The sequence below is a fragment of the Carcharodon carcharias genome, chromosome 4 (genome assembly GCF_017639515.1).
Source record: "Carcharodon carcharias isolate sCarCar2 chromosome 4, sCarCar2.pri, whole genome shotgun sequence".
Lineage (NCBI taxonomy): Eukaryota > Metazoa > Chordata > Chondrichthyes > Lamniformes > Lamnidae > Carcharodon > Carcharodon carcharias.
The window spans coordinates 135,296,898-135,320,099 of NC_054470.1; the positions used below are offsets into that span (position 1 = coordinate 135,296,898).

The 23,202-nt window shown below is 43.8% G+C and overlaps 1 protein-coding gene across 1 annotated transcript in view; it reads left to right on the forward strand.

Moving 5' to 3' along the window:
* Positions 1–1,007: 1,007 nt before the first annotated feature.
* The window catches only part of LOC121276789 (carnitine O-palmitoyltransferase 2, mitochondrial-like), a 47,413-nt gene continuing 25,218 nt past the window's right edge, over positions 1,008–23,202 (forward strand). Inside the window, exons 1-3 of the mRNA XM_041185335.1 lie at positions 1,008–1,142; positions 2,057–2,195; positions 9,850–10,009. Coding sequence (XP_041041269.1) covers positions 1,008–1,142; positions 2,057–2,195; positions 9,850–10,009 — 434 coding nt within the window. The remainder of the gene's footprint in view (positions 1,143–2,056; positions 2,196–9,849; positions 10,010–23,202) is intronic.

Below are 23,202 nucleotides of genomic sequence, written 5' to 3' on the forward strand. Positions count from 1 at the left end.
TTCTTACTTGAAACGGATAACTTTATTTACAGAGCTCATGTAGAAGCTACATGCTTGAACCAGGTCCACAAATAGAAAGTTCCGCACCTAAGATTATGCATGCTTAGTGCTGATTCATCAGTGCAATCACGCGATCCCTAAAGGCAGTAGGAAACGTTATAGCTACAATCACTACACTGGGCAACAGTAGTGCAGGGTGCACCCAAAATGTGTTGTACCTGCAATGACATAAAACTGCCTGTATTTCTGGGTTCGGGGTATTATCAACCCCTTGCTGTAGGCCCAGCCCTGAATTGAAATTAGAGACTACCAGAGGTCTGCATCAATGAGACTAGCTGCTGGCTCCAAGGCCTTCTGGCTGCTGGATATTAGATAGCTGTTACCCCGCACTGATCTATCTAGATTACGTTTAGCATCAGATTCTACCTCATCAGTATGCTGTCAGCTGCAGCTCAGTTAGTGACCTCATACCATTAATTCAAAGGTTTGTGGGTTCAAGTCACACTCCATAACTTGAGCACAAAAATCAGTGCTGACATTGCAGGACTAAGGAAGTTTTTAAAAATTCATTCAAGGGATGTGGGCGTCGCTGTCTAGGCCAGCATTTATTGCTCATCCCTAATTGCCCTTGAGAAGATAGTGGTGAGTGGCGTTCTTGAACCGCTGCAGTCCATGTGGTGTCAGAACACCCACAGTGTTAGGGAGGGTGTTCCAGGAATTTGATCCAGCAACGGTGAAGGAATAGTGAGACAGTTCCAAGTCAGGATGGTGAGTGGCTTGGAGGGGAACTTCCAGGTGGTGGTGTCACAAAAAAGGACATGTAATAAAGCAATGCTGGTCAAAATCAAGACAGCCAATCAGACAGCAGACCAAGATGATTGAAGTGCACAATATATTTGAACCAGAAGCTGCTGATATTGATATTTATTCCCTAAACAATGTCAAGGCAGTGAAAAGATGGTGAGCCAATCACCATCACCCTTCAAGTGAATGGGAAGCCTCTAGTCATGGACGTAGACAGAGGAGCATTGACCACAGTGGTGGAAGAACACATGCTTAAATACCTAAGTGAAGGTACCCAGCCACTGAATTTGAAGCAAGCCACAGCTCAGCTGAAGATGTACACTGAAGAGGCAATACAGGTAAAAGGCATCACCACTGTACCTGTATCCTACAGGCAACAGACAGCTCAGTCTCCAGTGATCATTGTAACGGGGTCGCGATTGGTTAAAATAAATTAAGCTCAGCTGGTCAGAAATTTTTCAAGTGAGGACAGGAGGAATTCCTGAGCTGTTCAGGAAGTACGACAGGGTATTTCATGATGAATTGGTAAAGATAAAAGGCCACAATCAAAAATATATGTAGATTCGGAGGCAACACCCTGGTTCTTTAAGGCCAGACCTGTGCCTTGCACCCTAAAGGAGAAGGAGGAGGAGAAGGAGAATAGTCCAGCCAGTTCAATTTTCAGAATGGGCAGCACCCATATTCCCTGTGATGAAATCAGATTGAACTATTCGTATTTGCGGAAACTACAAATTAACTGTGAACAAGGCTGCTAAATTAGATAAATATCTTAACCTGGGGATTGAAGACGTGTACGCTAAGCTAGCTGGAGGAAAATCATACACCAAACAGGACATGAGCTATGCATACCATAAGCTAGAGCTGGACAGCACATCTAGAGGTTATGTAATAATCAACACGCACAAGGGCCTGTACCAATCTACATGCCTACCCTTTGGTGTATCATCTGCCTGTGCAATCTTCCAAAGGACCATGGAAAGCCAATTGCAAGGACTTCCCCGAGATCATAGGATCAACGGAAGCTGAACACTTGGCCAACCTAGAAGAGGTTTTAAGAAGATTTTTGGAAGCTGGTGACGATTGAAGAAAGAGAAGTGCACTTTCCAAGTGACTGAAGTTACATATTTGAGTCATCGAGTGGATGCTCAGAGGTTGCATCTAGTAGAGGAGAAATACAGGCAATCAAGGTGGCACCCTCTCCTACAAATGTCACTGAATTCAAGTGGTTTTTGAGCATGATAAATTATTACAGTCGCTTCTTGCCAAACTTGTCAATAGTGGTAGCCCCTTTACACCCATTATTGAAAAAGAACCATCGATGGTCATGGAATGTGCAACAAGAAGAAGCCTTCATAAAATTCAAGATGCTTTTGCACTCATCATGTCTACTGGTACATAATGACCCATCAAAAGAACTAATATTAACCTGTGATGTATCTCCCTATGGTGTTGTCATACAGGATGGAAGATGGTTCCGAAAGTCAATAGGCTATGTTTCCAGAACCTTCTCTGCAGCCGAGAAGGGCTATTCACAACTTGAAAAAGAAGTTTTATCCGTAATATTTGAAATAAAGAAATTCCAACAATATCTGCATGATCGACGTGTCACCATAGTGTGGGATCATAAGACTCAAATGGGTCTATTAATTCTGCCGATAGTCTTAGCCAGAATTCAATGGTGGGCTTTGATTTTGTCAGAGTATGAGTACACCTTTATGCACCGTCCTGGTGTGCATATTACAAATGCAGACACACTCAGTCGTCTTCTATTGCCAGATAGCATTGTACATGCTCCAGTGCCACAAGAAGTTGTACTTGTATTGAACTTCTTGGACTTTTCGCTGGTCTGTGTGAAGCTAATAAAGAATTGGACAAACCAGGATCCAATTTGGTCAAAAGTCCAATATTGCAAGGATGGAAGGATGGACAAATGTACCAGTCTCTGAAGAGATAAGACCAATCTATGCCCATAAAAATGAGTTAAGTTGTCAAGATGGAATCTTGTTGTGGGGATCAAGGGTCGTCATCCCTACGCAAGGAAGCTTGACAGAGCTTTACAGTGCGCATCAAGGCATATCAAAGGTGAAGATGCTTCCGTGTAAGTGCAAGTCTGGGGGCCAGGTATAGGCAGTGATATAGCAGAAATTGTCAAACACTGTGTCCAGCGTCAGCAGCAACAGGAGTTGCCCGTTTCAGCTCCACTGCATCCGTGGGCGGTGGCCTGGTCAACCCTGGATTAGACTACATATAGACTATGCAGATCCAATTTTAGGTACCATGTTTTTATTCATCATCGATGGGCATTCTAAGTGGATGGATGTTTATGAAGTTAGATCACCGACATCGTGTGCAACTACTGAAAAGCTGCGCCAATGTTTTAGTATACGTGGCCTACCAGAAGTGATTGTTTCGGATAATGGTACTGTCTTCACTTTTCAGAGATTCATGAGTTTAAATGGAATTAAACGTATTAAAGCAGCAACATATCATCCCTCATCTAATGGGTTAGCAGAATGAGCAGTGCAAACTTTCAATTCAGAAATGAAAAGTTATCCAAAGGAATGTTAGAAACGCGAATTTCATATTTTCTTCTCAATTATTGTACGGCTCCTCATGCAATCACAGGTTCAACACCCGTAGAACTACTGATGAAACACTGCCTTTGTACAAGGCTAATTCTGGTGTTTCCAAACTTAGAGGGGAAGGTAGAGATGAACCAGAGTAGTCAGAAAGTGAATCATGATATTCATAGCAAAGCTTGAAGATTTACTGTGGAAGAGACAGTTTTTGTGCAAAAGTTTGGAAATGGACCTAGCTGGGTTCCTGGTATGATTGTCTCTGAAACTGGACCTCTGTCATGTCAAGTGGGAGTGGAAAACCGGATTGTTCAAAAACATGTGGATCATCTCAGAAGTAGAGAGACATTCCAATAACCAGCTATTCCACTTGTAATTGATGTCAAACCTTTAATGCCAGAGGTGCCAGATCAACTTAGAATAGGCATACCAGATATCTCTGTTGAATTACTAATTCTGAATTGACATAAGGATGTCCTTGATGCTGCAGTTCCTGATCATGTCGATCCAGTGGGAGAATCTCAAGTCGCAGAGCTACATGCTCGAACAGATTTAGAAAATCACCTCTGAGAGTTAATCTATATTCACATGACCCGTGTATATATGTATATGTTGTGGATTAAGATATTCTTTGTAAATAAAAAATGTAAAGAAACTAAAGTGGTGGGGGGGGGGGGTGGGGAATGGAGTGATTGTGGGTAATACATTTCCTACTGTCTTTAGGGCTCATGTGATTGTACTGATAAATCAGCCCTAAGCGTGGGTAATCTTAGGGGTGGAGCATTCTAGTCATGCACCTGGTTCAAGCATGTAGCTTCTATATGAGCTCTGTAAATAAAGTTATCTATTTCGGTTAAGAAACCTGTCCAGTGCACCAAGTTTATTACATACAGGCAGCAGGCGAACAAGCAAACAAGTCCATATAATTAGCATCAATTTGGGGTTAAAATGCTGCAAAACACCTAAAAATTGGAACTGGCTCAATCCAGTACCTGAACCAGGCAAATTTGCAAAAAGTTATTCATTTCACTATTGATGATTGATCAGCTGATCTGGCTCATAAATGAAACCTGAAGCGACATGGCACTATGGCCTGGCTTTTTTTTTCCACTCAGCTCCAGATAGCATAGGAACATAGGACTTAGGAGCAGGAATAAGCCATTCGGCTCTTCAAGCCTGTTCCACCATTCAGTAAGATCATGGCTAATCTGGTTGTAGTCTCAACTCCACTTTCCCATCTGTCCCCCATAACCCTTGACTCCCTTGTCTACCAAAAATTTGTCTAACTCAGCCTTGAATAAACTCAATGGCCCAGCCTCCACTGCTTTCTGAGAAAGAGAAGTCCACATACTAACGCCCCTCTGAGAGAAAGAAATTCTCCTCATCTCAGTGTTGAAAGGGAGACTTCTCATTCCTAAGCTGTGTCCCCTAGTTCTAGTCTCCCCCATGAGTGGAAATATCCTCCCGGTATCTATCCTGTCAAACCACCTCAGGATCTTAAGTTTTTCAATAAGACCACCTCTCATTCTTCTAAACTTCAATGGGTAGGGGCCCAACCTGTTCAATCTTTCTTCATAGGATAAGCCTTTCACCCCTTGAATGATTTGAATCATCCTTCTTTGTACTGCTTCTAATGATATTATATCCTTTTTAAAATAAGGAGACCAATACTCTACACAAGATTCCAGATGTGGTCTCACCAATGCCCTGCACAGATGCAGTAAAATTTCTTTACTTTTCAGTTCCATTCCCTTTGCAATAAATGCCAGCATTCCATTTGCCTTCCTAATCGCTTGCTATACCTGCATAGCAACTTCTTGTAACTCATGCACCAGGACACCCAGATCCCTCTGTACCACGAGTTCTGCAATCTCTTTCCATTTAAATAGTATACTGTTTTTCCATTCTTCCCACAAAAGTGGTCAGGTTCACATTTTCCAACATTATATTCCATCTGCCAAATTTTTGCCCATTCACTTAACCTGTCTTTATCCTTTTGCAGACTCTCTGGTTGGAATCATCCCAGATTTGCACTAAGTGCAGTAGCGGCCAGGTAAAATGACGTTTTACCACCAGCTGCAAAGGTGGCTTTTCACGCCGTATCATTCCAAACCCGCCACATAAATTATGCATTCTGGGAAACAAGCCATTTCCATGGTGGGCAGGCTTTCATTCACCCACCGTGCCATCACTTCACCGCTTCATCACGTCAGACACCATAATTAAAGTTCAGCCGTGCGCACACCTCTCAGTGCTGCCAGCCCATAACTGCTCCAAGGAAGACATGGTCCCGAAAGGCAAAAAGACTGCAGCTCCCAGGTTTAGTGACGCATCCCTTGAGCACCTTTTGAACGTCGTGGAGGCCTGTCGTGATGTCCTCTACCCCGCTCTGGCCACAGAATAGGCAGCTGCATCACCAATCCAGCATGGGAAGCGAAGGCAGAGGTGGTCAGCACCAATGCCCTGTCAACAAGGACAGCCATCCAGTGCCACTACATGATGAATGGTCTCATCCGTTCCACCAGGGTAACTCACTCATCTCATCATGCGCAATTCATACACTCACAAGCCCATCACACATCTACAGGGATCTCATATCACAAAGGACAACGCCACTAACTCTCACACACATCCTGCACATCTGCTTCAGGTTCATATCCTCTGGAGCATGCGTCCTCATTCCATCCATGACTCCGCTCACCACACAGACATTCCATGAAGTACCATGTGTCCTGCTCACACTCACTCCTTCTGTTTCCATGCAGGAAAAACCTGCTCACATCAGCAGGGAGAGTCCCAGACTGGGGGTGGAGTGGCCCACATTAGGCCCCTCACTCACTTTGAGGAGCATGCCATCATGCTGACTAGTGCAGACGTGGAGTCTGCCTGGGGCGATGGTGAGGTTGGCGGTGAGCACCCACCTGAGGATCCTGCACCACACCATCCCTTTCTCAATACAACAGTGCATGCTTTTTCTTCTTTTGACTCTGCTGCCCAGCACTAATTATCTCTACTTTGGTTCACAAGGAGCCCTGCCAAGTGACCGATGCCCTCAGCCAGCCAGTCCCTCAGCTCCATCCATGTCCTCACCTCCAGCCAAGAGAACACCTTCTCCATTGAAGAGCTGGAAATTAGCAGTCTGGAAGACCCATCATAGTGTTTGCCAGAGCAGAGACAAGCATCTCAGAGGGACCTAGATCTAGAGCAGGCTCGAGTTCAGAATCTGGTGGTCACTGTATGGACATGCATCGGAAGCAGGAGGAGGCAGTTTTCAGCCAAGCTCCCCAGCACGCGAGGACTGCTGGGGAAGAGGCATCAATGAAGTCCTAGTCAGATGACGAGCCTCTAGATACAGCCTTCCAACTTATCGCAGAGAGTCAGCAGAAGGCAGGGGAACATCACACAGATCTGTTGAAAGCCCTCAACAGAGCAGTTCCTGAGTCGGAGGAGTGCATCCACCTGCTCTCTGATGAAGTCTTGCCCACATGTATGCATATGGAAGTCTCATGGGGAGGATGGTGGATGTCATGGAGGCCCTGGTCCAGCAGGGCCTGGAGATGCATGCAGACCTGTGCTGCATTGGGGGAGCCATGGGTGAGTTCCTGCAGTGGCAACACAAGAGGGAAACGGGGAACCTTGATGTCCCTCCAGTTGCTCCTTCCCCTCACGGAGTTAGGCTGGAACTCTCGGAGGAGGAGACGTAGCTGGACACCCCTGAGTCATCTGCATGGGAATCTCAGAGGCCATTCCTTCCAAGTCCCCTTTGCCTGTGAGCCCCTGAACTTGTCCTCTGTCCCTACATTCCGTCCCTTCATCCAAATCATTGATGCAGATTGTAAATAGTTGAGACTCCAGTACTAATCCCTGCGGCACTTCACTGGTTACAGCTTGCCAACTCACAAAAGACCCAATTATCCCTATTCCTGTCAGCTAACCAATCCTTTATCCATGCTAATATATTACCCCTGACACCATGTGCTCTTATCTTGGTGTAGTAACCTTTGATGTGGCACCTTACCAAATGCCTTTTGGAAATCTAAGTACACCACATCTACAGGTTCCCCTTTATCCAACTTGCTTGCTACTTCCTCGAAAAACTCTAACAAATTAGTTAAACATGATTTCCTTTTCATAAAGCCATGATGACTCTGCTTGATCACATTATGATTTTCTAAGTATCCTGCTATAATATCCTTAATAATGGATTCAAGCAATTTCCCTATGACAAATGTTAGGCTAACCGAGCTTTAGTTTCCTGCTTTCCGTATCCTTGCAAGCCAACTGTCTATCTGCAAGCCAACACCCTAGTCAGTAGGGTGATCCTAGCCAGACGGACCAGCTGGTAAAACAGTTTATTAGCTGGTAAACTGCAATGTTAGTTGATTATAATCTAGCAGTCCACCTCGAAACACCTGAGAGTCCCTGAGGCTTGGTTCTTGCTAAGCTGCATCTAAGCTACCCAGGAATAAGTAAGTGAGCTGTGTTCCTGTGGGAAAAGCATATGCCTCCCATTTCGGCAACACAAACTCTTTTCTCCTGTTACTGACAGGGATGAAAGAGAACTGAAACCCCAATTCCCTTCCCTTACTACCCATAATCAGCGTGCTGTTTTGAAAAGGAAGAGCGTTTCTTAATTCTTGAGTATGTGGGCAATTTGAATAACAGCAGCAAGCTTTTTGTGACTTTAAATAAAGAGGATTATTTATTCATGCATTGACCCCGAAACTCTAATGCTATGTCACTCACTCACCCATACTCATACACTCAAGGAAAATACAGTTAAATATTGTAACTTGTAAATATCACTTTTACAAGTTATAAACAAAAGAATAGTTCATAATTGATGTGATTAGCTTGTCTTGGAAAACACACATAGCAGGCCTGGTAGAGAAGGGGTTTTTCACTTCTGAAGTGTCATTAGGTGAATTCAATAGTCAAAGTTGAATATCAGAGTCGCTACAGATTCTCTCAAAGAGATGGACCTCCTGCAGGTCACAAAATTAGTTACTTGTAGTCTTGTTACCAGGAGGTTGTTTTGGTGTATTGATGGACTTGAAAAGGAACAGGCTTGGTGACCTTAAGATGTTACAGTCTCCAGCTGTTAAGGCATATGTATTTCTGCCCTTTCTGCTGCTGCTGTTTATGCAGTTTTTGCATTGTTGTGTCCTTTTGCAGACTAAAGAATAAATAGGAAGACTCACATGGCTGCCTTACCATCTGGTTTCTCGTAGCTCCTTTCCAAATATGATATTGTGCTTACTTTGATTGGCCACAACCTGGATTATTGTTTGCAAACCCTAGAGGTTTGAGACAATCACCATCTTGGTTTCAGAATGGCCCATTCCAGTCAAGAAATACTTTTTTCGATGGTCTCAACACCTCTAGTCTGGAATGTGACCTCTTGTCCTTTCAAGACAGTGTAGCAGTCTTTGAATCCATAGACCTTGTAAGATGACCCTCAGCAGCAACCTTTAGCTTTTCCATTTTAAAAGAAAAGTCAGTTCTGGAAGATTGCACACTGGGTACTGTTCATGTTTTAAAGTGATGAATATGACATGCTTTTACTGGGCATGACATTTTCCTTCTTGCTAGCTGTTGGTGGTTATGTTAAGATTCCAGGGGGTGTCACCATTGGACCCAGCAGTCATTGCAGACCCACCGCCGCCCACCCACTCCCGTTGTCCTCGGGAGCCGTGATTCACACTGGGCAGGCCTTAATTCGCGCCTGCACGCTCCCGCTCTTGCTCCATCCCCCCGTCAGCCAGAAAATTCTGCCCAAAGTTGCAGGATTTCTATCAGAAACAAAAAACCCTCCCTAAAAGTGAAGTCAATACATTACTCCTAAGATTGCCCATCTGAGATAAATTAACATGCACGGACTGGCAATAGAACCTGAGATCTTCCAGGGCAATTTGGCTCAGTTAATTCACTGATTAATTTATTGGGAGAGCCAACTAAAGGAATTATAACAAATTTGGGATTATGATAGAATTAAGTGCATATCATTGCAAATTGAGGATGATGTAATCATCATATTGCAGTGGACCTCTCAGATGACATCACTAAATAAACATTTATTCAAATGCCTTGACATCGAATGGAATTTTTCACTGTGATGTCACTGCTGGTTGCATAGCAATCCTTTCTCCCCAATAGAAAAGAACCCTTTAATGTTTCACATTTAAACTGCCAAAAACTGGGGGAAGACACATGTCAGAATTGAACTGAAATGGAGATGTCAAACTTCTGCCACAATTTCTTCCATACTATCTTCAGCTAATTACTTCAAATATGTATAGTCCTTGACTGTCAGAATGGGGAATAAAGGTCTTTATTTAACCTGGACAGGAATTGTGAAAGTGTTTGCAGAAGACTTTCACTGTGGTCAAAGTGTTCATAAAAAGTGTTTCAAAAATGAAAATTTATTGCTATATTCCTCAGTGCATGACTTACTGTTGTCTTTGGACAGCTAAGTTCCCACGTTCCTATAACTGTGAATGCTTCAATCAACCGCTAGGGATACGGAGGTACAAGAGCCACTTGAAGAAAACTGAAGAAAATTGTTTAGAGATGCAATTTTTACACAAGAGTATAATCCCAACAATGCATTTTCAAGACAGTTTGCCAAGGTAGGTGCCTCAAAGAATACAGACAAATTAAGAGTGCAAATTCAAAACTTTAAATCAAAGATCAATTTGAAACATCAAAGGTGAAAGGTAAAGCTTTCAAAAATTAAAGTAACACATCAGTTATAGAAATCTTAAAACTGAACAAGAGAAAATGTAACATCCATTTTACTCAGTGACAACTAATGACAAATCATTTAAATAATAAAATAATTGTCATTATAATAATCTGGAAAAAATTTAAATGATCCCATAAAACATAAAATATTGGTGATGTTTTATGGATAGTCTATCATGGGTGAGAAGGAGGGATACTGCACTGTCATGACAGGTTAATTTGGTAGCAGTGCAAGCTGAGTATCCTTTATCCGAAACCTTCAGGGCCAATTGTGTTTTGGATTTCAGAAAATTTTGGTTTTCAGCTACCACATATAGGAAAGGCCTACTTACATCACAATGGCTGAAGCCTAGGTTAACGATAATCTAAAACAAATAAAATGGCTAAAAAAGTAAGATATACCACTGAATAATAAATACAGGGTACCTGTAATAAGTTCCCGCCCATGGTGCCATCTGCAATTCTGCTTGTAGGAGAGGGTTCGCAAGGTAAACAGTACAGACATAAATCACAAGGTAAATAAGGCAGACAAATAACTAGACTTCCCACTCCAAAGGTTGGATGCAATCGGCTCGGGTCAGGCTTCCCATTCCAAAGGTCAGGTGCAGTCAGCAAACATCATGTTGGCTCAGGTCAGAGACATGTTGTGCTAAAGGTCAATGAGGTTCAAAAAAGGTGGTGTTTTTGGATGTGTTCGGTTTTTGGATTTATAGATAAAGGATACTTGACTTGCATTAAGTTCTATAGTTGGCATTCACATCATGTTCTCAACCCATAACCAGATTTATCCCCATCCCAACCATGTTGCCTCAGAATGTTTTCTTTTCAAAGTCTCTTGAACAACTTTAATGGCCTGATTACAAGGAATGTATTGATCATCCTGACAAAACCCATGGCTCACCGACTACTAGGCAGTTCTTCATCTTCTGTGCCTAGCACACATTGTTGCTAGTTCAGTAATTCTGTGTACTTCTTTCTATAACTCCAGCTGAGTTTTCTGTTGTTTGCCAGTAGGCCTGCTGTGCAGATATTGCTTAATCTGTTTATTATATAAACTTTTTAATATTGTGATGCTGTTGTTGAATTGTTGTGTTGGTCAAACTTTACTATTGATGCCAGTTTTCAACATCAAGTTCAGTGTTAAGTTAGTTTTAAAGACAGCGCTTTTCAGTTTAGAATCAAGTTAGTTTCATTCCTATTTCTGCCTTGTGACAAAGCTACAGTATGCATTAAAGTTTTTAATGTTTAACTCAACTAATAAGAAAGGGCAATCATTGAAACTAACCATGTACTATGCTGCAATTCAACTGCACTAAATTATAAGTAAAAAGCAATTTATTCTAATCTTATCTTGATTACTAAGATACCTTTTTTGAACTTTCTACTTTCAAAATATAGTAACGTCTTTGAGGTTGCTCAGAGAAAAGCAATAAAAATAATTCTGCATTTTAGAGTTCTGGGATAGGAAGAAACTCACACTACTAAACTAGTTTTCATTTGAGAAAACAAGATAGAAAGGACAAAATTTCCACAAAATTTGGTTGCATAGCGCCCATTTATTCTGGTGCTACAGATGGCATTCTTGGTCCAAAATGGTGTTTGTACCTCACATGCAGACTTCTGATATGGGCTGCACCACACACCATCTTGGGTAGGTTATTAGTGCAGGTGCAACATGTCTGTGCCATAATTATGTAGGATAGGCAGATCATGACATCACACGAGCAGCATCATTTTAGAGCTCAACGGTCTAGCTAAAGCCCTCTCTTAACTTTGCACAGCTGAAGATGTGTTCAGCAACAGTATGGTCTCCAGCCCCCACTGCTGCTATTTAAATAATTTAAGGGATCACGACTACTTTCTGGTTAGTCACTAGATTGATTTCTATAGGATGTTGTTGAATTTGTCCTTGAATTTGGAGATTTATACTGTTATCTCAAGTTGCTGAAGTCTACAGCGAATGCTGTAGCAGGTGCTGAAGACCTTAGCCCTGACTTCAAGGTTATGGCAAAACACTCATTCCCAAGCATGGGTGCAATTGTTTGCATCCCCCTTGGTCTGCAGCATGTCAGGGAAAGCCCCAGCGGGAGGAAATTTCTACCCCATGTGATCGACCAGAGCACTTAAGCAATGTGGGGTTTTAGTATTTGAGCAGATGGCTGCGTGTGTTTCTTCTTCATCCCTGTCTCCATTCTCTTCCACTGTTGCCTGGCCAGGTTGCAGTTCTTGGGTATCTGAAAGAGAAAGGTACACGTCAGGGGCATACTGTGGAAAGTAGGAGAAAGTAAGAAGTGCGTACTTAAACCACCTGCAGTTTGTAAATCAGAAGAGATTATGGGAATAGGGGAAAGTGGGATATGAGAAGGTGGATGAGGTAGGAACATACCATCATCTTCAATGGTTTCAGCTCTGCCGCTGGTCGCAGCCTTAGTTGTGGCTGTTCAAATGATGGTGAGCACTGTCTCCTTCACTGAGGTGAGAGCATGCAACTGTGCCAGTAACCCACCAGTTAAGTACTGTTGCCTCTGATTATGCGCCAACTTGATCTACAAGAAAGGGGAGTACAAAAGCAAAGAAGTTATGATAAACCTGTAAAAAAAACACCGGCCCAGCCTTATTAGGAGTATTGCTTCCAGTTTTGAGGACCACACTTTAGGAAAGATGTGAAGGCATTAGAGAGGTTGCAGAAAAGATTCACGAGAATGCTTCCAGGGATGAGGAACTTCATTTATGCAGAAAAACTGGAGACTTTGGGATTGTTCTCCTTGGAGAAGAAATAATTGACAGCAGATTTGATAAAAATATTCAAAATCATGGGGGATCTAGACAGAGTAGAGAGAAAGAAACTGTTCCTATTTGTCGAAGGATCGAGAACCAGAGGGCACAGGTTTAAGATAATGCTTAAAAGAAATAATTGTGACATGAGGAAAATGTTTTCCATGCAGAAAGTGGTTTTGACCTGGAATGCAGCACTTGAGACGGAGTGAGAGTGTGTCAGTAAGTGTGGTGCAATGTGTTTGGGTGATGTGATTGCTATAGTTGAATTAGCTGGCAGCGTGTGCAAGCTGTGAGATGTGGTTGGGAAGCCTGCAGCTGTGTGAAACGTGTGAGAGTGAGGTGATGCTATGAATGTGAAGTATGAATCATGGTTGATAGAGATTATAAGCAGCTGAGTGAAGAAGGTGTTGGAGAGTTGAACAGTGAATGAGGCTAGTGGTTCATTGGTAGGAAATGGTATTTAACAATACTTTCACTAACCTTGATCACTTGTGTGGGATCATCGAACTTCTTGTGGCTATGTATCCAGGTGCTTGGGACTACACCGCTAGCATTGACCATGATGGCTATCTGCTCCCAATTCCTTGCAGTGTTTATCTGGAGGGCCTCCAGGCCCCTTGTAGATAATGTACATCTCTTCACCTGTTCACTTCCTGCACCAAGGCTCCAGTACTCCATATAGTGTGCTCTCTGCCCTGTTGAACCATTAGTCAGTGTTCTTCCTGTTCAGAATATCTTTCCCAGCCACTTCCAGAACCTGCTGAAGCCAGAATGCACCTCTCTTTTTAGTGCAGGCTAGCTTCAAGTGGTGGTCTCCTCATGTGAATTTAGGTCTCCTGGTGAAATGAGCAGCCCCTTAACAGCTCATTTAGGGCTGGGCTGCATGTTACTATTATTTAAATCAGCAAGCAGTACAAAGTTTGCATGATGCCTGCATCAGAAGGAATGGCATAGCTTAGTCACACATCGTGTTCTACTGTACAAAAACAGAATTACCTGGAAAAACTCAGCGGGTCTGGCAGCATCGGAGGAGAAGAAAAGAGTTGACGTTTCGAGTCCTCATGACCCTTCAGCAGAACTGGTTGAATCCAAGGAGAGGGGAGCAACCAGTTCTGCTGAAGGGTCATGAGGACTCGAAACGTCAACTCTTTTCTTCTCCGCCAATGCTGCCAGACCCGCTGAGTTTTTCCAGGTAATTCTGTTTTTGTTTTGGATTTCCAGCATCCGCAGTTTTTTGTTTTTATCTTGTGTTCTACTGTGCCTGCTTGCGGAGTGACACATTTTTTCCTCTATTCTTTCTATCCGGGTACTCAAATGCTGAGAAGAATGGACAAATTAATTTGTGTAACAGACTCTCAGATAAAGTATAAAATAATGGTCAAGTAAAACATTTTACAAAGATTGAAATAAACAATGAGCTATGAACAGGAGTGAAGGCTAGGAGGATAAATACAAGGCAAATAAATGCTGCAGGAAATAATTTGGCATTTCATGACCATGGAAATGGCATGCCAAAAATTACAGCAGGACTAGGATATATAGCGTAAGTGCTAACTTGGTCAAAGCATTAGGAAAGCAGGATTCCCTGAATAGCATTCCATCACCCACTCCAAGATTTACATGCCCACTCAAACCAGCTGAACTTCACACTCCATTATCCAGTTGTATATTCACATAATTTTGAAGATTGCCTACCTTCTATTTTTGCTTCTTAAGGGTCTGATTTATGGAATGTTTTGTGCTACAGCTTCTGCATAAATTGAGACTGTGGTTTGCTCCAGTGAATCCAATAGGAAGAGTTGCATGAGGTGGCAACATAGAACCATATGAAAGTTACGGCACAGAAAGAGGCCATTCAGACCATCTTGTCTGCGCTGGCCAAAATAGAGAAAAAGAAAGAAACTAGCTGCTAATTTTAATCCCACTTTCCAGCTCAACACCAGGGAGAACAGTTCAGTGGGACTCTTCAGAGAGTGTGCTCTACCAGTGCACGGAGAATTATGTAATTTATTTCAATATATCCTTGTGCTAGAGAGTAGGAAGTGAATAATAATGTGACTCAGTGCTGACATGAGACAAATTTGGTTTAAATGTGTGTATGCTGCTGGTGACTTTCTGAACCACCTTCCTCTGCCGAGAGGTAAGCTGATCACCTGAGGCACAAAATCCTTAAACTGTCCTCAAAGATCATTCCCAATATTAGCACTGGACAAGTAGATGTTCCCAAGCTTATATTTTACAGAGATACTTTGTTTCTACCTTGTACTACATTAGTTTAGCTAGGTCTGTATGTATAATGGGATCCCATGAATGATAAAAAGGAATAACCACAGTCATGCACATTTAGAGGAACTCAGCACTCTCATCAGAAAACTCAATAGATGATGGCTTTTGCAAGGGCAACAATAATGACAGCTAATTATATTAAATATAGCGCCTTTAACATAATGGGCAGAATTTTACAGTCTGCCCATTGGCAGGTTTGCAGGAAGGGGCACCTTTTGCCACACGCCAACCCCATTCCCTGACCTGTCTGCAATTTTACAGGAAGCGGGCAAGGCCTAGGGCAACCTATTCACCCTCACCCCAATTGAGGCCCCTAAGTGGCTAATTAACAGCCACTTAAGGGCTGCATCCCTCCCCAGCCACAATTTTGAAGCCAGCAGGAAGGGTTCAGAGGCAAGGCCTTGGTTGGGAGGGGTTTGCATCTATTTCTAGCACCCTTTCAAAATTAGGCACCCACCCCCCAAGGTCTGGGCATCCCAGGTGCTGCCTCCCTGTCTGCCCTTCAAAGCATGACCTCCCCACCCCTCTCTCCCCTTCCCCACCATGACACCCCGCACTTACCTCCTGGGACTCTGGCACTTGTAATCCCAGCAATCGCTACTACTCCTAGTGGCAATTGGCCTTCAACTCTCTGAGGCAGGATATCTGCCTGTGTAAGGGGTGAAAAGACCGCCTCTAGCCCTTCACTTGGGCAGAAGTCCCAATTCAGTGTTTTGCCAGCCAATCTGATTGGCCGGCTGCTCTGTCATTTCAGCATACTCCTCGAAACTTTAAATGGCTGTGCGGCATCCCTGATGAGCGGGGATGCATTCCCTGCCAAATTCTCCAATAATGGGCAGGAAACACCGCCATTGGAAAAATTTTGCCCCATGAAACGTCTCAAGCCAACGTTTACACATGGATCATGAGGTGCTTCAATACAATCAATGATATTACAGTCATTTCAATATGGTCATTACAGGCAGTCAGACAGTGCAATGAGTTTTGAGTTATCGACATACATCATGTTGCATTCTGCGGCGCTTCAATACAATTATGATACATTTATTATTCACTACATACATTTATTGTGAGTCGTACAGCCCGAGGGGTCTATACAATTCAGAGCCCCTCGGTGCACTCTTTGACAGCGACCTTTCTCCATTGTGCCTTTGCAGCGGCTGCCCCAATCTTTAGTGCATCCCTCAGCACATAGTCCTGGACCTTGGAATGTGCCAGTCTGCAACACTCGGGCGGGAACTACTATTTGCACTGGTAGACCAACAAGTTTCAGGCAGATCAAAGAGCATCTTTTGCGGAGTTGATGATCCTCCAGTTGCAGTTGATGTTTCTCTCGGTGTGTGTCCCTGGGAACAGCCAGTAGAGCACAGAGTCTTGTGTCACAGCACTGCTTGGGATGAACCTCGACAAAAATCAGTCTCTCTCTCTAGACCTTCTTTGCAAAGACACACTCCACAGGAGATGAACAACGGTCTCTTCCCCACCACAGCCACCTCGAGGGCAACGTGCAGAGGGGGTGAGACTCCTGGCGTGTTGGAAGGATCTGATGGGGAGGGCTATTCCATCACCAGCCAAGCTACATCTTGGTGCTTGTTGAAAAATTCTGGAAATGAGGCATTCTGCCAAATGACTTTGACAGTCTGATCAGGAAACCATCTGACAGGATCCAACATCTCCTTTTCCCTCAGGGCCATAAGACCATAAGACATAGGAGCAGAAATTAGGCCATTCAGCCCATCAAGTCTGCTCCACCATTCAATCATGGCTGATAAGTTTCTCAACCCCATTCTCCCACCTTCTCCCCATAACCTTTGATCCCCTTACCAATCAAGAACCTATCTACCTCGGTCTTAAATACACTCAATGACCTGGCCTCCACAGCCTTCTGTGGCAATGAATTCCATTGATTCACCACTCCCTGGCTAAAGAAGTTTCTCCTCATCTCTGTTCTAAAAGGTCTTCCCTTTTCTCTGAGGCTGTGCCCTCGGGTCCTAGTCTCTTCTACTAATGGAAACATCTTCCCCACATCCACTCTATCCAGGCCTTTCAGTGTTCTGTAAGTTTCAATCAGATGCCCCCTCATCCTTCTAAACTCCATCGAGTATAGACCCAGGGTCCTCAAACGTTCTTCATATGTTAAGCCTTTCATTCCTGGGATCGTTCTCGTGAACCTCATCTGAACCCTCTCCAGGGCCAAAACATCCTTCCTGAGATATAGGGCCTGAAATTGCTCACAATATTCTAAATGTGGTCTGACCAGAGCCTTATAAAGCCTCAGCAGCACATCCCTGCTTTTATATTCTAGTCCTCTTGAAATAAATGCCAACATTGCATTTGCCTTCCTAGCTACCGACTCAACCTCCAAGTTAACCTTAAGAGAATCCTGGACTCCCAAGTCCCTTTGCACTCCAGATTTCTGAATTCTCTCCCCATTTAGAAAATAGTCTATGCCTCTATACTTCCTACCAAAGTGCATGACCTCACACTTCCCCACATTATATTCCATCTGCCACTTCTTTGCCATTCTCCTAACCTGTCCAAATCCTTCTGCAGCCTCCCCGCCTCCTCAATACTACTTGTCCCTCAACCTATCTTTGTATCATCTGCAAATTTAGCCAGGATGCCCTCAGTTCCTTCATCTAGATCATTAATGTATAAAGTGAAAAGTTGTGGTCCCAACACTGACCCCTGTGGAACTCCACTAGTCACCGGCCACCATCCTGAGAAGGACCCCCTTATCCCCACTCTCTGTCTCCTGCCAGACAGCCAATCTTCTATCCACGCTAGTACTTTGCCTCTAACACCATGGGCTCTTATCTTACTGAGCAGCCTCCTGTGCGGCACCTTGTCAAAGGTCTTCTGGAAGTCCAAGTAGATAACATCCATTGGCTCTCCTTTGTCTAACCTACTCGTTACCTCCTCAAAGAATTCTAACAGATTTGTCAGGCATGACCTGCCCTTGATGAAACCATGCTGACTTTGCCCGATTTTACCACGCACTTCCAAGTATTCTGAAATCTCATCCTTAATAAAATCTTACCGACGACCGAGGTTAGGCTAATCAGCCTATAATTTCCCGTCTTTTGCCTCACTCCCTTGTTAAATAGGGGGATTACATTAGCAATTTTCCAGTCCTCTGGGACCCTCCCTGACTTGAGTGATTCCTGAAGGATCACCACTAACACTTTGACTATTTCTTCAGCTATCTCCTTCAGAACTCTGGGGTGTAATCCATCTGGTCCAGGTGATTTATCCACCTTCAGACCTCTCAGTTTTCCTAGCACCTTCTCCTCGGTAATGGCCACCATACCCACCTCTGCCCCCCGACTCTCTTGAACTTTGGGGATGTTACTCGTGTCTTCCACCGTGAAGACTGACACAAAGTACTTATTCAGTTCCTCCGCCATTTCTTTGTTCCCCACTACTACTTCTCCAGCGTCATTTACCAATGGCCTTTAGGACATTACCTGATGGACTTGTGGTTAAAGGTGTATGTCTGCATAAATATTTCCACAAGGGACAGGTGGTATGGTACAGTCCAACTACTTGGAGCATTCCATGGCAGCGTGGCCAGACCCATCCTTCGCAACACCAGGGACAGGTAGAACCTCAGCACATAGTGACACTTGGTGTTTGCATACTGAGGGTCTATGCACAGCTTGATGCAGCCGCACACAAAGGTGGCCATCAGGATGAGAGCAATGTTGGGCATGTTTTTCCCCCTTTATCTAGAGGCTTGTACATTTCGTCCCTGTGGACATGATCCATTTTCAACCTCCAGATAAAGCGAAAGATGGTTCAGGTGATCGCCATCACGCAGGAGTGAGGAATGGGCCAGACCTGCACCACATACATCAACAGCAAGAGTGCCTCACACCTGATGACCAGGTTCTTACCTACAATGGAGAGGGAGCATCGCTACCACATACCCAGTTTTCTTGGTGGTGTTAGCTGACAAGAGGTGAGTTGGTTCAAGGAGATGCCTACATAAGGTCCCCATTGCCCTACTGTGGTTGCTTCTGGGGATAAATAGCTTAGTGAGTCTACTTTCAAATAGAGGCTATTACAACAGCAGGCTTATACTGAAAAGTGTATTGCTTCATTACACAGTACACTGGAATGTGGTCTGGGTCTATCTAATTGCAGAGTTCAATGGAAGAAGTGGGCAACAAAACCCTGATGCATTCATTTTCATGAGCAAAGATTTGCATAGTGGGTTCTTATTACCATAAGACCATAAGACATAGGAGCAGAAATTAGGCCATTCGGCCCATCAAGTCTGCTCCACCATTCAATCATGGCTGATAAGTTTTTCAACCCCATTCTCCCGCCTTCTCCCCGTAACCTTTGATCCCCTTACCAATCAAGAACCTATCTATCTCGGTCTTAAATACACTCGATGACCTGGCTTCCACAGCCTTCTGTGGCAATGAATTCCATTGATTCACCAGTCCCTGGCTAAAGAAGTTTCTCCTCATCTCTGTTCTAAAAGGTCTTCCCTTTTCTCTGAGGCTGTGCGCTCGGGTCCTAGTCTCTCCTACCAATGGAAACATCTTCCCCATGTCCACTCTATCCAGGCCTTTCAGTGTTCTGTAAGTTTCAATCAGATGCCCCCTCATCCTTCTAAACTCCATCGAGTATAAACCCAGAGTCCTCAAACATTCCTCATATGTTAAGCCTTTCATTCCTGGGATCATTCTCGTGAACCTCATCTGAACCCTCTCCAGGGCCAAAACATCCTTCCTGAGATACAGGGCCCGAAATTGCTCACAATATTCTAAATGTGGTCTGACCGGAGCTTTATAAAGTCTCAGCAGCACATCCCTGCTTTTATATTCTAGTCCTCTTGAAATAAATGCCAACATTGCATTTGCCTTCCTAACTACTGACTCAACCTCCAATTTAACCTTAAGAGAATCCTGGACTAGGACTCCCAAGTCCCTTTGCACTCCAGATTTCTGAATTCTCTCCCCATTTAGAAAATAGTCTATGCCTCTATACTTCCTACCAAAGTGCATGATCTCACACTTCCCCACATTGTATTCCATCTGCCACTTCTTTGCCATTCTCCTAACCTGTCCAAATCCTTCTGCAGCCTCCCCGCCTCCTCAATACTACTTGTCCCTCAACCTATCTTTGTATCATCTGCAAACTTAGCCAGGATGCCCTCAGTTCCTTCATCTAGATCATTAATGTATAAAGTGAAAAGTTGTGGTCCCAATATTGACCCCTGTGGAACTCCACTAGTCACCGGCCACCATCCTGAGAAGGACCCCCTTATCCCCACTCTCTGTCTCCTGCCAGACAGCCAATCTTCTATCCACGCTAGTACTTTGCCTCTAACACCATGGGCTCTTATCTTACTGAGCAGCCTCCTGTGCGGCACCTTGTCAAAGGTCTTCTGGAAGTCCATTGGCTCTCCTTTGTCTAACCTACTCGTTACCTCCTCAAAGAATTCTAACAGATTTGTCAGGCATGACCTGCCCTTGATGAAACCATGCTGACTTTGCCCGATTTTACCACGCACTTCCAAGTATTCTGAAATCTCATCCTTAATAAAATCTTACCGACGACCGAGGTTAGGCTAATCAGCCTATAATTTCCCGTCTTTTGCCTCACTCCCTTGTTAAATAGGGGGATTACATTAGCAATTTTCCAGTCCTCTGGGACCCTCCCTGACTTGAGTGCTTCCTGAAAGATCACCACTAACACTTCCACTTTCTTTTCAGCTATCTCCTTCAGAACTCTGGGGTGTAATCCATCTGGTCCAGGTGATTTATCCACCTTCAGACCTCTCAGTTTTCCTGGCACCTTCTCCTTGGTAATGGCCACCATACCCACCTCTGCCCGCCCGACTGTCTTGAACTTTGGGGATGTTACTCGTGCCTTCCACCATGAAGACTGGCGCAAAGTACCTATTCAGTTCCTCCGCCATTTCTTTGTTCCCCACTACTACTTCTCCAGCGTCATTTTCCAGCGGCCCAATGTCCACTTTTGCCTAATTCTCTTACCCTTTATATATCTAAAAAAACTCTTGCAATCTTCTTTTATATTACTGGCTAGTTTACCCTCATATTTAATCTTCTCCCTCCTTATTTCTTTTTTAGTTGTCCTCTGTTGGTCTTTGTAGGCTTCCCAATCCCCTGGTTTCCCACTGCTCTTCGCCGCATTGTATGCTTTCTCTTTAGCTTTTATGCTGTCCCTGACTTCCCTTGTCAGCCATGGTTGCCTCGTTCCCCACTTTAGTATTCTTTTTCTTCCTAGGGATGAATTTTTGCTGTGTCTCCCAAAAACTCCTGCCATTGCTGTTCCACTGTCTTTTCTGCTAGGCTCATCTCCCAGTCAATTCTGGCCAGCTCCTCCCTCATGCCTCTGTAGTTACCTTTATTCAACTGTAATACCGTTACATCTGATTCCAGCTTTTTCCTCTCAAATTGCAGGACAAATTCTATCATATTATGGTCATTTCCTCCTAAGGGTTCCTTCACCTTAAGCTCCCTCTTCAAATATGCCTCATTACACATCATTAAATCTAGAATTGCCTGTTCCCTACTGGGCTCCCCCACAAGTTGCTCCAAAAAGCCATCTCGTAGACATTCCACAAATTCCTTTTCTTGGGATCCACTACCAACCTGATTTTCCCAGTCTACCTGCATATTGAAATCCCCCACGATCACTGTAACCTTGCCTTTCTTACACACCTTTTCTATCTCCTGGTGTATCTTGTGCCCCATATCCTGACTACTGTTCGGAGGCTTGTACATAACTCCCATTATGGTTTTTTTACTTTTTCAGTTCCTCAACTCTACCCACACAGATTCTATATCATCTGACTCTATGTCATTTCTTGCTATCGATTTAATTTCATTTCTTACTAACAAAGCAATCCCACCCCCTTTGCCAACCTGCCTATCTTTTCGATAGGATGTATATCCTTGGATATTTAGCTCCCAGTCCTGATCCCCTTGCAGCCATGTCTCTGTGATGCCCACCACATCATACCTGCCAATTTCAATCTGCACCACAAACTCATTTACCTTATTTTGTATACTGCGTGCATTCAGATACAACACCTTCAGTCCTGTTGGATGCATGGTGATACAGAACCTTGATTGGAAAATTTGTTGATTCCTGATGTGTTGTGTAAGTGCCTAGAAGATCCAAATGACAAATAAACTGAGGCCAATGATAACCTTTACTGGGGCACAACTAGTTTGTTGCAGATATTTGACAGTCCCTGCAGGTTTCTGTTGTGTAAGTATTCCATCTCAATTGTGATGCAGCAGCTGCAACTTGTTGACTCTTATTCCCTACGCTTTTGGACTTCCCACTGATCCTCCTCCACCACAATATATCCAGCATATGGGGAGAATGATATTGTGTGGAGTCTGCTTACAGCTCATTCTTCCAGGAACTCAAATTGATGCAGGCAGAAACTTGTTCAGAGCTGAATTCAGTCTGACCTCAACATGGCAACTAAGTGGTACAAGGATGAGAATTAATTCAGCTGGAACACTTGCTGGGCCGTAGGATTAGATCATTCAGCTCAAAGGAGAGAGGAGGTCATTTTAACAAATCAGCAATTTATGAAAAGAATATACAGCCAGAGAGAATGTTCTCTGAATTCAGTGCATTGATTCTTGATTTGTTTATGTGCAATGATCTGTGAGGCAGTGTTTCACAGTTCAATTAATTGCAGCACACTGTTCTGAACTTGACCCTCCATGAACTCAGCTGCCATATCCCACACCAGATTCCATTCAACCACCACCCCTAAGCTCGCGAACTACATGGGTTCCTCATCTGGCAATGCCTCAATTTTAACATGGTCACCGTTATCAAATCCTTCCATGGCTTTTGTCACTCTATATCCTTTTCAAGCCCTCAGGGATATCTGTGCTTCCTCAATCCTGGCCTTTTGCACAGCCCCAATTTTCACCGTTCCACCATTGACAGCGGTACCCCCAGCTACCCAGCCCCTAAGCTCTGAAATTCCCTCCCTAAACCACTTCTC